Source organism: Notolepis coatsorum, assembly GCF_963971535.1.
Source record: "Notolepis coatsorum genome assembly, chromosome: 4".
Taxonomy (NCBI): Eukaryota; Metazoa; Chordata; class Actinopteri; order Aulopiformes; family Paralepididae; genus Notolepis; species Notolepis coatsorum.
In genome coordinates, this window is record NC_140168.1 from 32079925 (window position 1) to 32094208 (window position 14284).

At 44.0% G+C, this 14284-nt stretch overlaps 1 protein-coding gene across 1 annotated transcript in view; it reads left to right on the forward strand.

The window, feature by feature from the left end:
• LOC311226477 (uncharacterized protein) overlaps positions 1 to 14284 on the forward strand; it is a gene marked incomplete at both ends in the record, with an annotated part of 31058 nt that overhangs the window by 7315 nt on the left and 9459 nt on the right. The window contains one exon of the mRNA XM_084311903.1: positions 4599 to 4811. Coding sequence (XP_084168029.1) covers positions 4599 to 4811 — 213 coding nt within the window. The remainder of the gene's footprint in view (positions 1 to 4598; positions 4812 to 14284) is intronic.

A 14284-nucleotide genomic window follows, 5' to 3' on the forward strand; every position in this document is an offset into this window, starting at 1 on the left:
TTATCCATGTATTATCTTTGGACGGTAAAAACGTGGGGGGGACAAATTCTGCATTCTGAAATCATGCAGGGGACATTTCCCGGGAACCCCCCCCCCCCCCCCCCTTAGTTACGCCCCTGACTGCAACGCACTGCTCGCTGGCCTCCCGGCCACTGCCACCAAGCCTCTTCAACTCATTGAAAACGCAGCGGCCCGCCTGATCTCAAACCTACCGAAGTCAGCCCATGTCACCCCACTTCTTAGGGACCTGCACTGGCTCCCCATTGCTGCACGTATCCGCTTCAAGGCCCTCGACCTAGCATACCGTGCGGCAAAGGGAACCGCTTCCGCCTACCTCCGGTCAATGGTCTCTTAACTACACACCCTCAAGACCCCTACGCTCTGCATCTTCTGGCCGCCTCAGACCTACTCCTATCCAAGCTCCGGGAGGCAGGCCTGTACACTGCAATGATATGATCGCGAATTGCCCCTTTAATTGGCCGTTGCGATTGGTAAATATTATCTGGGGGCGGGCTTGCGAGTAGTGCTTTCAAGCCTTGCATTCGCATTTCACTCCTAAATTATCCAAGGCGTGTGATGACGCCACTCACGCGAGCTGAGCAGTGAGCACTCAGCAGGTATGATCAGCGGGAACAATCGACTGAGCATTCACTCTGATAGACTGGCTGACTGTCTGATTTAGCTATGAAGAAAAGTAAAGTTAGTATTGCTTCATATTTTCGACGCGTTCGACCTCCTATAGTGAGCTGAACTGAACTCAGACACACGGAGAGAGCTGCGGCGTCTGCCGCTCCTCCTCCAGCCCTCCCGCACCCGTGGCTGTTGTAAACACTAGTCTTTAGTGGGACATTGGGACCTCGGTGAGCCTGCCAGCCGGCTAGCTACTGATATCAACAAATGCTCCAGCAAGTCTAGTAGTGCATGATAGCTCACGTTAGCTCACTGTTCAAAACGAAACGTCCCATTAAACTAAATAGTTCACTGAGGAGTTGTCTTATATAGCAGTAGCTACAGATAGCTCCTGATATCAATGTCTTATGAGTCGATGCGTATTCGAGCTGAGGGCACGCTGAATATAGTCAATAGGGTCCAGCTGCAGCGCCGGATAATCCTGGCCGTAGCTGGAGGCTACAGTATAGGGTCCAGCTGCAGCTCCGGAGAATCCTGGCCGTAGCTGGAGGCTACTCGAGTACACACAGACAGTGGAGCTGGTTGCATATAGCGAGCATTTTGACTTGTTGCGTGGTGGCGATGTCTCGCAGATAATACAACTACAAGTATGATTATATAATATATATATTTTATTAAAAAAAAATTATATAAAATTATTTTTCTTTTTTCTTTTTTAAATCAAAAACAATCGATATAAATAATGGTAAAATTGTTATTTAAAAATTTGCCCCTAAAAAAAATTTTTTGCCCCTAAATTTCTCATTTAGGGGAAAGTGTGCCCTTAGTGAAAAAGCTTAGCGTACAGCCCTGGGAGGGTCATCAAAGAGAAGCCGCCTATTCTCAGTCCTTGCCCCACAATGGTGGAATGAACTACCCACCCCAGTTAGGACAGCACTTGTCCTAATAAACTAACCTACACTGTAACACGCAACACTCTGATGAACATTGTTACTCAACTGATAGAGTTGTACCCTTCCTGATGACTTGTCGTACAGAACTTGTAAGTCGCTTTGGATAAAAGCGTCGGCTAAATGTAAAAGGGTTGACAAGTGACAACCACTGGAGTAGATTGATTGATTGAAAACTGTATTAACAGATTGCAGAATGGGTAGTACAGCTCAGTAGAACTATGTGAACTCACCAACCACAGCCAAAGTTCACCACACTGCCTCTATCATTCAAATAAGTTAGTTTGAATGAACGTTTACCTCGATTTGGTGACACCACCTTGTGTAATTTTCATCTGATCATATGAGCTATCATCATTATTTATGCCTTAATTTTTCCACTATCTATTTCCTCATCCAATGTTCATAATACATCCTCAACCATTATTATTTTTTTTACACAGGCGGCTTTTTCTTGGGTTAATCAAACACTGGCCAAACATGCTTTTATACATAATAATAATAATAATAATAATAATAATAATAATAATAATAATAATAATAATAATAATGATCATTGCGTGTTTTGCGTAGGGAGAGTAAAAAAAAGCATAGACTGCGGATTGCCCAATAGGGTCCAGCTGCAACGCCGGAGAATCCTCTCACTGGGCAAGCCTGTGGAAGCCACAGAGGGCGCCCGTAGCCCCTTTCGTGACAGTGATGCAAGCCTTGCTTGAATACGCAGTCACTGATTCTACGCTACTAGCCATGTTAATGTGCACCATCAAGCACTGGTTAAAAAACGAGTGGTTGGTCCAAAATATATCAGATATAAATGTCAAAGGTACTCACTGTTGCATTAGGGTTTCACACACAACCGCGGGGGGTTTGAAAGTTCGGCGTTGCTAATAAACATTTTAAATCATTTTTATAAACGAGTAAAAAAAATCACTGAGCTAGCCTTGGCTAAAATGTCGTCTTCCGCATTTTGATGCAGGAGCGCTGTGATTGCTGGCTGCTTGGTCACGTGCCTGGTGCGCCCAGCTACAGATACCTGATACAAGATATGCAAATATTATACAGTACTATTAAACGGATCCTAACAGTAAATGGGGCGTTCCACATTGTTGTGGCATAATTGCGAAACGTGTTTAGTCCCTTGTTTGAGCCGAATCTGGGTTGAACATGATTTGTGGAACTCCCTCTGGTGTCGTGGTATTCACTGACCTTTGGGAATTATTTCGACATGTACATGGGTACCTTAGTGGTGTAGTGCAGGGGTTCTCAACCTTTCTTCTGCCAAGGCACCCCTGTGTTCAATTTTGCTACAATGATGACAAAAGTGCTTGCTTTCAAAATAATGTTTATTTAAGAAACCGGGAAACGCATTTGTGTGTATATGCAGGCTATATAATGCATTATTAATGGGTGTTTCAGGTCTAAATGGCTTAGTACTGTTGACATTACACTGCTTGTAGTAGTAAATCAAATGGCATATTTCTTTAAATAAAATTACAGAAAATGATCACTAAACTAATATTTGGATAAGTGTGACCATTTCTCAAACTGAAAATCATGTATTCTTTTTAATACAGAAAAGGATCACCAAGTTACCATTTCTCAAAAATACATACAGAAAATAAGCACTCGTTCACTCAGTGGAAATGTCTAGCTCAATGCGAGGTCTGCTGCTGCTGGCTAATAATATGGTCAATACATGGGGAGATCTTTGACAAGGCAACACGCATGTCATCCTCAAGGCTCAACATGGCCCTATATTTTGTTTTCAGAGCGGTCATGGATGAAAAGCCAGCTTCACACAGATATGTGGTGCTGAATGGTATCAGCACCACACTCTGAAACTAGCTCTCCAGGTGGTATCAGATGAGATTTCAATGAGTTCTTCCAAGAGTTTGGATGGAGATGTGTCGGGAAGCTTTGTCTCAATGTTGTCTGTAAAGTTTTTTTTTATCCAGAGTAACTTGGTGATCCTTTTCTGTGTTTTATTAACACCAAGTTTCATAATGTTTTTCAGATTGAGAAATGGTCAAACTTATCCAAATATGGTATTTTCATGGAAAACAGTGCAGCTGCAACAGATGGCACTTTAGTGATAATTTTCTGTAATCCAAAAAGAATATTAATACATTTTTTTTTTTTTTTTATAAATCTCAAGGCACCCCTGTTGAGAACCGCTGTCCTAGATGTTAAAATCCTTATCGAGCAGCAGCACTGTGGGTCCCTAGTGCCATGTTTTCCGTTTATACCTAGTTTATAAAAACATCCATGATGACGGTGACCTCCGACCGCTAATGGTCCCTTGGCTCTCCATCCTGTCTGAACACGGCGTTCTCCGGCCTGTCGGGTGTCCAGAAGGTTTCACAGTCTTGTCTTCTACATTCAGTGTAGTTCTAGAAGGCGCTGACATCTCTCTGCATTTGGGTATAAGGGGCTTGAGTGGAATTCAAAGCAATGCTGCTGTTAATGCCACAAGGATATGTAACACCCAGCAGCGTGAATACTTTAGGCAGCCAACATGCCCTTCCGCGTGTTGATTTTTTATTAGTTTGTCATGACAAACCAATTACATAATCCAACATATGTGTAAAGGCACAACATATCCCAGTTAACGGTATATTTTTTTAATGATTCGTTACGACAAAATCAATACTTCCATTTGTATAAATTGCGTTAAGATTCCTGCCTGGCAGAGGAGCGTGTCGCGGCTCATGCGCGCGCGCGGCTAATCAGAGCAACGCGGAAGGGCATGTTGGCTGCCGAAAGTATTCACGCCACCCGGCGCTCCCTCAGCCCTCCTCCTCCTCCATCTTCATCTAACCATCTGTCCTTCTCACTGACTTATATTCATACTGTAGAGCAGTGTCTCTTAAAACCGTGGGTCTAAGACTAACTTTCTCTCCATTTGGGTCCCCGTTCCATCCGGTTCTCGTATCAATGCAGACGTTAGGAATTCTCTGAGCAGGTCTCAGGCCATGTTGTGTTCAGCTGTTGTAACGCTGCTCCCCCTGTCGCTCACAGACACGTCGTCGGAGGACGAGGGCTCGCCGCGGAGGCAGGGACGTCTGGCCACCTCCACCCCCTACCAGGGCCACAGCCACCAAGTAGAGCACTTTTTTAACCGCGCCATCCAGGGCTCCACCACCACCACCGCCAACAACACCACCACCAACGACGCCGCCACCAACGACACCGCCACCAACGACACCACCACCAACACCACCAGCACGCTAGGTCAGTGATGTGCACGCACACACACACATACCAGGGTGTCCGCGGATCCTTAAAAAGTCTTAAAAGGTCTTAAATTTGTTTATCAATAATTAAGGCCTTAGTTTGTCTTAAAATGTCTTAAATCCATTTTCAGAGGTCTTAAAAATGCCATAGAAAGGAAAGATAAAATGCCATGTCATCTTATGTTTTATTATGAAATCTGGGGGAAAACGGTTAACGGGAGATAAAGTTTGACTTTTCATTGACCGTGTTGTAGAATCACGCAGACCGGAATGGGGCAGAACCAACACAACTCCTTGTGTAATGTGTTGGCCGGGGAACCAACGGAGTATAGCTAACGTTAGCAAGGCGAAGCGATAACGCTAACGTTACGTTTAGTTTAGCATTTGCACTCGTTAATATGGGAAAGTGCCAATTTAACGAGAACTGGCTCGACAATCCACTGTTTGCGCGATGGTTGGTCCCAGTCAAATACCATCACAAGCCCCGCTGCAACAAAAAAAAGAGCAGTCGCGTCGCACATGCTGAGAGCTCTGCAAAAACCGCCTGCAAACTACTATTTCGCATTTATTTTCGGCCCCTGTCTCCACACCAGCTGCGCCATCTCAGGTAGGACTATAACATCTGCACCAACAGAAGTCCGGATAACATTCGGCTCCACGCCAAAGCTTGAAGCTGAGGTCTTAACTTGAAAATAATCTATTCACGGATGTAAACAAGGACACGTTTGTGTTTATGTTCGATGAGAGCTTCACCCACTATGTATTTCTTCCTCCCACCCACCCCCTCCTAATGACGTACAGTATCCTCCCATGTATGTTAGGATCTATGGGTAACAGTACTGTATATTTGCATATCGTATATGTCACAAATGTAACTGTACAGTACTATATACCTGTATGTCCCTATGCCATAAATGTCATGTATGTTGAGTGTCATAAATGTCACTATGAATTGAAAATGGGGGACCCTGATGTAAACAAGACGAACGTCTTTCTCTGGTCTGCATCCCCTTAACAATTGTGTGTATTGAGCCGTACTGTATTGTACCCATTCTGCAATCTGTTAAACAAAGTATTCATTCATTCAACCAAAACCACAAAAACAAAACAACTGGATGAATGAATGAGAACTTTATTTAACAGATTGCAGAATGGGTACAATACAGTACGGCTCAATACACACAATTGTTAAGGGGATGCAGACCAGAGAAAGACGTGTGTCTTGTTTACATCAGGGTCCCCCATTTTCAATTATAGTGACATGACATTTATGACATACTCAACATACATGACATCATGACATTAATGGCATAGGGACATACATGACATACAGGTATACTATATAGTACTGTAGTGTTACAATTGTGACATATACGATATGCAAATATACAGTACTGTTACCCAGAGATCCTAACAGAAAATATATACATATGATGGGGAGGAGACTGTACATTAGGAGGGGGGGGGGGGTTTGGACATTTACGGTGCCCAGTTTCTAATTGCAGCCTCCCGTAGGTGCTCTTTAAGAGCGGTTTTGAATGTGGGCAGGGGTAAAGTGGGTTTTAGGAGTGAGGTTAAGCAGTAGTCTGACCAGTTTGTTTTGTGATGTTTGTAATCTTGTTTTTAGGGCCTTTGAGGTGCTTTGGTGGTACCATGAGGTGCAAGCATAGTCGTAGTACCCTTGAATGAGTGCTCCTGTTAGTCTTCAGGGTATTCTTGTTTACCAGAGAGGAGATCCGGCACAAGAATCTTGTTTGTTGGTTGACTTTTTTGATACCCTGGGGAGGGTGAATGAATGAATGAATGAAAACTTTATTTAACAGATTGCAGAATGGGTACAATACAGTACGGCTCAATACATACAATTGTTAAGGGGATGCAGACCTGAGAAAGACGTTTGTCTTGTTTCCATCAGGGTCCCCCATTTTCAATTCATATAGACATTTGTGACATACACAACATACATGACATTTATGGCATAGGGACATATAGGTATTTAGTACTGATACATTTGTGACATAAACGGTATTCCAATATACAGTACTGTTACCCCTAGATCCTGACAGAGTATATACATATGATGGGGAGGAGACTGTACATTAGGGGGGGGGGGTGGGTGGGTGGGAGATAAATATACATACGGCGGGGAGGGAATATATACATGCGGTGGGGAGGAGACTGTCTATTAGGAGGTGGTGGGGGTTTTGGGCATTTACGGTGGCCAGTTTCGAATTGCAGCCTCCCGTAGGTGCTCTTTAAGAGCGGTTTTGAATGTGGGCAGGGATTCACATTCCTTTACAGCTTTGGGTAGGGCGTTCCACATTGTTGTGGCATAATTGCGAAATGTGTTTAGTCCCTTGTTTGAGCCGAATCTGGGTTTAACATGATTTGTTGAGCTTCCTCTGGTGTAGTGGTTGTGGTATTCACTGACCTTTGGGAAGTATTTTGACATGTACATGGGCACCCCGGTCGTATAGTGTATCTTGTAGACCAGGCCCATTGCAAGTTGCTGTACTCTGTCGTCTACTCTAAGCCATCCTAGGTTGTCAAAGTGGGCAGGGGTGAGGTGGGTTCTGGGGTTCAGGTCAAGTAGTAGTCTGACCAGTTTGTTTTGTGATGTTTGTAATTTTGTTTTAAGCGCCTTGAGGTGCTTTGGTACCATGAGGTGCACGCATAGTCATAGTACCCTTGAATGAGTGCTCCTGCCAGAGTCTTCAGGGTATTCTTGTTTACCAGAGAGGAGATCCGGTACAGGAATCTAGTTCGTTGGTTGACTTTTTTTATTACATTGGATGCCATTTTGTCACAGGAAAGATTTGCCTCTAGGATGGAACCCAGGTAGGTAATTTCGTCTTTCCTTGTGACAATATTGTCACCCACTGTAACTGAGAAGCCGTCGGTCTTGTTGAGTTTGTTATTTGAACCGAAGAGAATGGACTCTGTTTTGCCCATGTGTAATGATAGTTTGTTATCAGCGAGCCATATGCAGATTTTGCCTAGTTCCGAGCTGAGGGTTTTTTCAACCTGCAACTTGTTCTTGTCAGAGACCAGCAGGGCTGAGTCGTCCGCAAACAGGAACAAGTTGCAGTCACAGGCTGACGACATGTCATTTGCATAAATTAGGAAGAGTAGCGGTCCTAGTATGCTTCCTTGTGGAACACCACAGCTCACTGTGAGGGGGGGGGGGGGTAGAGTACCGTTTACCTCTACCATCTGTTCTCTCCCCTCCAGGTAGGATTGCATCCAGCTCACTGATAAGCTATCAAAACCAATTGCTTTTAGCTTGTCCATTAGAATGGAGTGATTGACAGTGTTGAAGGCCTTTTGTAGGTCCAGCATGACCATGCCGCAGTATTTGCCCGCGTCCACCTCTTGTTTGATGTGGTCGTTCAAATAGAGGAGGCATGTGTCAGTGGAGTGGGACGTTCTGAAGCCAGATTGGAATTCGTAGATTAGATTTTTTTCCGCCAGGTACTTTTCGACCTGTTCGTAGACTATTTTCTCCATGACTTTCGAGATGGAGGTAAGAATAGAAACAGGGCGGTAGTTGCCTGGGTCTAATTTGCTGCCCTTTTTGTGCAATTTTGAAGTCCTTGGGGACGTGCCCCTGTTTTATAGAGAGGTTTATTATGTGTGTGATGACTGGGGTGATGGCGGCTGCTGCGTCTCTGAGGAATTTGGAGGGGATGTTGTCATGGCCAGTGGCCTTGTTAGGTTGGAGGGCGCTCAATTTTTTGAGTACCTCATCGGTTGTTACCATTTCAAGTTTGAAGTCGTCTTTGTGGACCCCTAGGTTTTTGTAGTATGCTACTATGTGTTCTACCCCATAATGCCCTGAGTGGGAGGGTAGTTTGTTTACCAGTGTTGTGGCTATGTTTGTGAAGAAGATGTTTAAGTAATTGGCTACATCCAGCTTGTCTGTGATGAGCGTGTTGTCCGTCTTTATGTTTATGTTTGAGAATCTGGTTTTAAGTTTTTTACTGCAGCCTAGTTGATTATTGAGTAATTTCCAAAGTTTGCGGGGTTTGTTTTTGTTTTCCTCAGTTTTGTCGTTGATGAAATTTCTTTTTGCGGTTCTGATCATGGTGTTTACGTCATTTCTTAGTCTGTTTCTTTGAATTTTTTGTTCAACCACGTGGGCTTGGAGTTCACTGTTTGAGCTTTTGGAAAGCTTTGTCTGACTTTTATGAAGTTCAGAGCATTTTTTGTCTCTGGTTTTCATAGCGGCCAGTATTTCAGTGTGCATCCATGGCTCAGCGCGATTTTTAACCCTGGTGGTTCTTATGGGTGCCATGTTGTTGAGTATTGCTGTGAATTTGGTTTTGAATCCAAGCCATGTTTCTTCAACCTGTGTACCACTGAGTTCATCTGACCAGTCCAAGCTCCCCAGTTCTAGGTTAAAGGCTCCGCAAAAACAAACTCCCTGGTTTATGGAGGAAACTCGCTCCTTTAAAAAGGCATGTCGCAAACTTGAACTTAAATGGTGTTCGACCAAACTCGAAGTATTCCGCCTTGCCTGGAATGATAGTTTACGTAACTGTTGGCTCCCAAACCACAGAGGCCTGTTTCAGGACATCTCCCTCAACTTTGATACTTGTCATGTATCCCAGAGCTCCACCATAAAAAAGCTCAGAGTCATTTTTGGGTGGTAATAGTTATGTGTTCTGACAGTGGCTGCTTGGCCCCTGGTATATTTTGTATAGCTATATTTGCTATTTATGTTTGGTCACCCCTTTGTTGAAATTCATCCAATCCAGTTACTCCTTTAAGTTCAAGATTTTTAAGTTTCCAAGTTATGTTTTAATAAACATCTTTGGACCAATGTGTCCCTAAACTTAAACTAATTGGTGTCGTTGCATGATTTTTGTTATTGTGAAATTGGTATTGAATTTAATTCTGAGTGGCATTAAAAAGTCTTAAAAAGCATTAAATCTGACTGGGCTAAACCTGCAGATACCCTGACATACAGGCTTGCACGCCGTCCGACGGTGTTGATTTTGTCAATGAGGACTATGATACAAAAAAATCCTCAACTTTTTTTTATATGACAAAATAAAAACTAAACAATAATGTCAGACTTAAATATGAGATAATATAAATATAGATTTGCATGTAGAGTACAATTTATTAAAACGCATCCCCACAGAGCTTTTAGAAAGGTGCAGAATAAAAGTATTGTTTTTTTTTATTATAATGAATAATAATACAAATTTAATTAATTTAACCCTTTGATCGCCAGGCTTAAATTCATAATTTACCATCCTATTTAATATGGAGAAGTTCCCCTTCTTTGCAGGGCTATAACTTTTTAAATTGTATTGCTAAATTGACATTACTATGGCCCATTCAACGTCCTATATCTATTGTTCAGGGTGTAGCAACGTTATACTTTTTCATTCACATATTCATACTAAAATACGGTCTAAAGCAGTGTTTCTCAACTGGTGGGTCGCGACCCCGGTCGCAGGGCCATTTTGAGTGGGTAGCGGATGTGTGTGTAAAAAGAAAAGATATTTTTTTTTTTTTTTTTTTTTTTTATACTACCTATCTTTGTGAAAGTGGCTTCTCAGCTCTGGTCCAGCTGAAGACAAAGCAGAGGAACAGATTGGACATTGAGCATGACCTCAGAGTTGCTTTGTCTACCAGACTCTTGTCAGGAGCAAACAACATCCCCAGTTATCCCATTAGTTCCCTGGGATGTTAAGCTAAGAAGTCTGCTGGGGGGCGGAGCTGAGCGATCATGGAGTAGACGTGTTTTCACATGAGCTCCCTTCTACCGTGCTGAATATACGTTTCTCCCCATTAGTCTTTATTTTATTTTTATTTGTTTTTTATCTGTTTGCTAGGTCGTCGTGTTTAGTATACATTCATCAACTTTTTTCGACTTTCTACGATGGCGGGGGTGGAAACCAGAGCCATGAAAGAGTTAGGCACGACACCGACACCGCCGAGCATGGCCGTACCGTCTCCCGCTGTCGGGGAGTTAAGCGAAGCTGTGCTCTTGGTCATGACCAAGCTACACGCAGACTCTGAGACACGCATCGCTGAAGCACAGAAGAAAGTACACGTAGAATCTGAGGCACGCATCGCTGAAGCACAGAAGCAAGTGCTGGCGGATTTCTGTATCAGCCTCCGTCGTGAGATATCAGAAGAAATACGGCTGGCGGTAGTCCCGCTGACAGACAAGATGGAGACGATTCACGCTGCCTCATCGGCTAATGCTAACGAACTAGCCATGCTAACGACGGAGGTATCATCACAATGTGAGAAGATGGCGGGTCTTGAATCCGCCCTGCTGGCTAGGCAGGCTGAAGTCAACAAACTACAGTCGGCGATGGAGGAGATGCAGTCCCGGGATAGACGCCACAACGTCAGGATTGTTGGAGTACCGGAGACCAGCGGTGAAGGCCGTCTCTCTGAGACCATGCCCGAACTGCTGCAGAAGATACTAGGGACGGACGTCCTCCCCTCGCCTCCTATCTGTGAGTCGGCTTACAGAGCGGGCAGGTTTTCTCCCGGCGTGAACAAAGAACCGAGGCCCATCATAGTCAAGCTGAACAGACTCCAACAGAGAGAAATCATCATGCGGTCGGCTCGTACCAGAAGGGGTACTCTGAGGTTTGGCGATCACAAAGTGGCCATTTTCGAGGACTTTACACCGGAGGTTCAAGCTCAGAGAGCCGAGTACAAGGTGGTCCTGACTAAGCTATGGAGACTAGGCCTGAGGCCCACGTTATTCGCTCCCGCGAAACTATCTGTGTTGGAGAAGGTCGGTGGTCAGCGTTTGTTTTGGTCGTTGGCTAAAGCGAAGGAATATCTCGCGAAGACACCCGAGTCTGTTGCTTGATATCTATGGAGGGTGAGTGACTTGGCGGTTTGGGCCTATATACATTGATTAGGTCGACTATTCACAAACACTTGCTGTCATGCCCAGACATGCTAACTGTCCTCTGCCCATCCAACTAGCGGGGCTTCCCAATGACTTCTGTTACTTGCTAAAGCTGACCTCATGGTCGTACTTGTGTATCGCCTCTTTGGAAGCTAACGAGCTAGCTGAACAATGTACATAGTAGGCTAACGTGCTATCCGGATTCGTCACTAGCTTACGCGCTAGCCTCGGGCTAGCCAGCGGGCTTCGACTATGGTCTGCGCTGAGACATTCGTTAATGGTTACGTATTTTGGTTGCTGTTGCTGTTCAAAGGGACATTGGTTTGCACAGTTCAAGAGTGACCGAGTCCCTAACTAACTTCTGGTATGCTTTTTATTTTTATATCCAGGTTGTTTTGAGCTTTGGTGATCCAAAGTAGATGCCAAGGTCGGTTGAATATGCATAAACAATATTTGATAACAGGTTGGGTCGGGTATGGCTTGCACTTAATGGCTATATGGTTATATGGCTTGCACTCTAGCCATTACCCCCTCTTCCTTTCTTTTTTCTTTCCTACTGTCGCTGTTTTTATGTCATCTATATGCGCGATTTAAATGTGATCCGGTTCTACCTTGGACTAACTACTGACAAGCCTTAATTTTGTTTTGAATTTTCCGTGAGGCACTTATGCTATAACGTTGATACATTAATATGCAGACTCCAGGGTAGATGGTTACAGGTTGATGCTGAGTAATTATATAATAATTAGTGTCGCTGTTTTAAGGGCAATTGAATGAGCAATTAACCTGTGACCCGAACCTGCCTTGGACTATCGGCTGGGATGCTTTAATTTAATTTTGTATTGAATTTTCCTATATGTTTTAATGGCATTTGAATGAGCAATTTAAATGTGATTCGATCCTACCTTGGACTAACTGCTCCGACCGATATCTTTATTGAAACAATGTATGATGACAGGTGGTGTCAGGTGTTGCCTATTACCATCCCCGGATTGATTAATGAATGATTGTGTTTAATTCTAATCTTACATAGGTTGGGTCATTTCAGCCGTTGTGCCTGATCAGAGGGACGGCTAAAGGGGTGCACTTTGACCATAACCTTTTTTTTCCCTTCCTCCTTTTTTTTGTCATTGTTTAATTGACACTGTTCACACAATTTTGCACAATTAACCTGTGACCCGAACCTGCCTTAGACTATCGGCTGGGATGCTTTAATTTAATTTTGTATTGAATTTTCCTATACCTTTTTGGGCTATAACAATGTGATGTTGAAGCGCAGATTCCGAAATAGAGGGCTGCAGGTTGATGCGGAGTTATTATTTAATAATGGCTGTTTTTACCATTATGGTTTTCTCATGTTGGGGCCAGGGCTCAGGTGGTTTTCGACCGATATCTTTATTGAATTTTATTTTATTATTATTTGTGTTTATTGGACTAATGGGGGTTTACTCAGGGGTTTATCTAGAGGGGGGTGGGAGTGGGAAGCGTCTTATTGATCCATGTCTCTAGTGGGAAGTGATAGGAAGATGACCATCCTCAGTGGGTGGGGCATAGGGTGGGGATTGGAGAGTGGGTATAGAGGAACTTATAGTAGGACGGGTGGGTTAGGGTTTAGAGTAGAAGGAGGGGGGGTTGTAGCTGGGGTGGTATTTTTATGTGTTCTATGTACTGTTGTCTTATATATGTGTAAGTGTTCCTCCTCTGAACTCCTGGGATTGACCGTCCGGGCCCGCCGGGATCGGCACCTCTGTACTCAGCCTGGCTGCACGGGTATGTTCTCTACGCACTTATACAAGCTCGACCATGGCTAAATTGAATATTTTAATTTGGAACGCAGGAGGGCTTAACGCCCCACACAAGCGTGCCAGTGTCCTTTGGCTATTGAAGAGGAGAAATATTGACCTTGCTCTCCTTAGTGAGACGCATTTAATGGTAGGTGACGTGTCAAGACTGGCAAATCGGCAATATCACGTTATCTCCGCATCCTCAGCCGATGATAAGACGAAAGGAGTAGTCATAGTTACAAGACGTAACCTTGATATCAAAATCTTGGATGTATGGTCGGACACGGAGGGAAGGATTACTATAGCAAAAGTTGAATTCTTGCATAGGAAGATGGCTATAATAGCATTGTATGCTCCTAACACATTTGATTCAGCGTTCTATAATACAATCACGAAGAATATGTTGGAACTTAATGGATACGCTCTCATTGTGGGTGGCGATTTTAATGCGTGCTGGGATGCGGAGATGGATAGGTCTGGGCCCTCTGAAACGAGCGACCAGAAACGGGCCTCTAAGGCCCTCAGGATGTGGGCCAAAGACACGGGGCTCTCAGACCTCTGGCGCTTATGCAACCCCACCCTCAGAGATTACTCTCACCTGTCAGCCAGACACAAAAGCTTCTCTCGAATTGACTATGCATTCGCGTCCCCTAATATGTTTGATAGTTTCGATGTCTCATTGGTTCCCTTGGCTCTCTCAGACCACAAGGGGATTTTCCTTACGGCAACCTTTGGCAGGCTCTCCGCAAGAGCTCCCAGATGGCGTTTTAATTCGACCTTGCTAAAGAACGATGACTT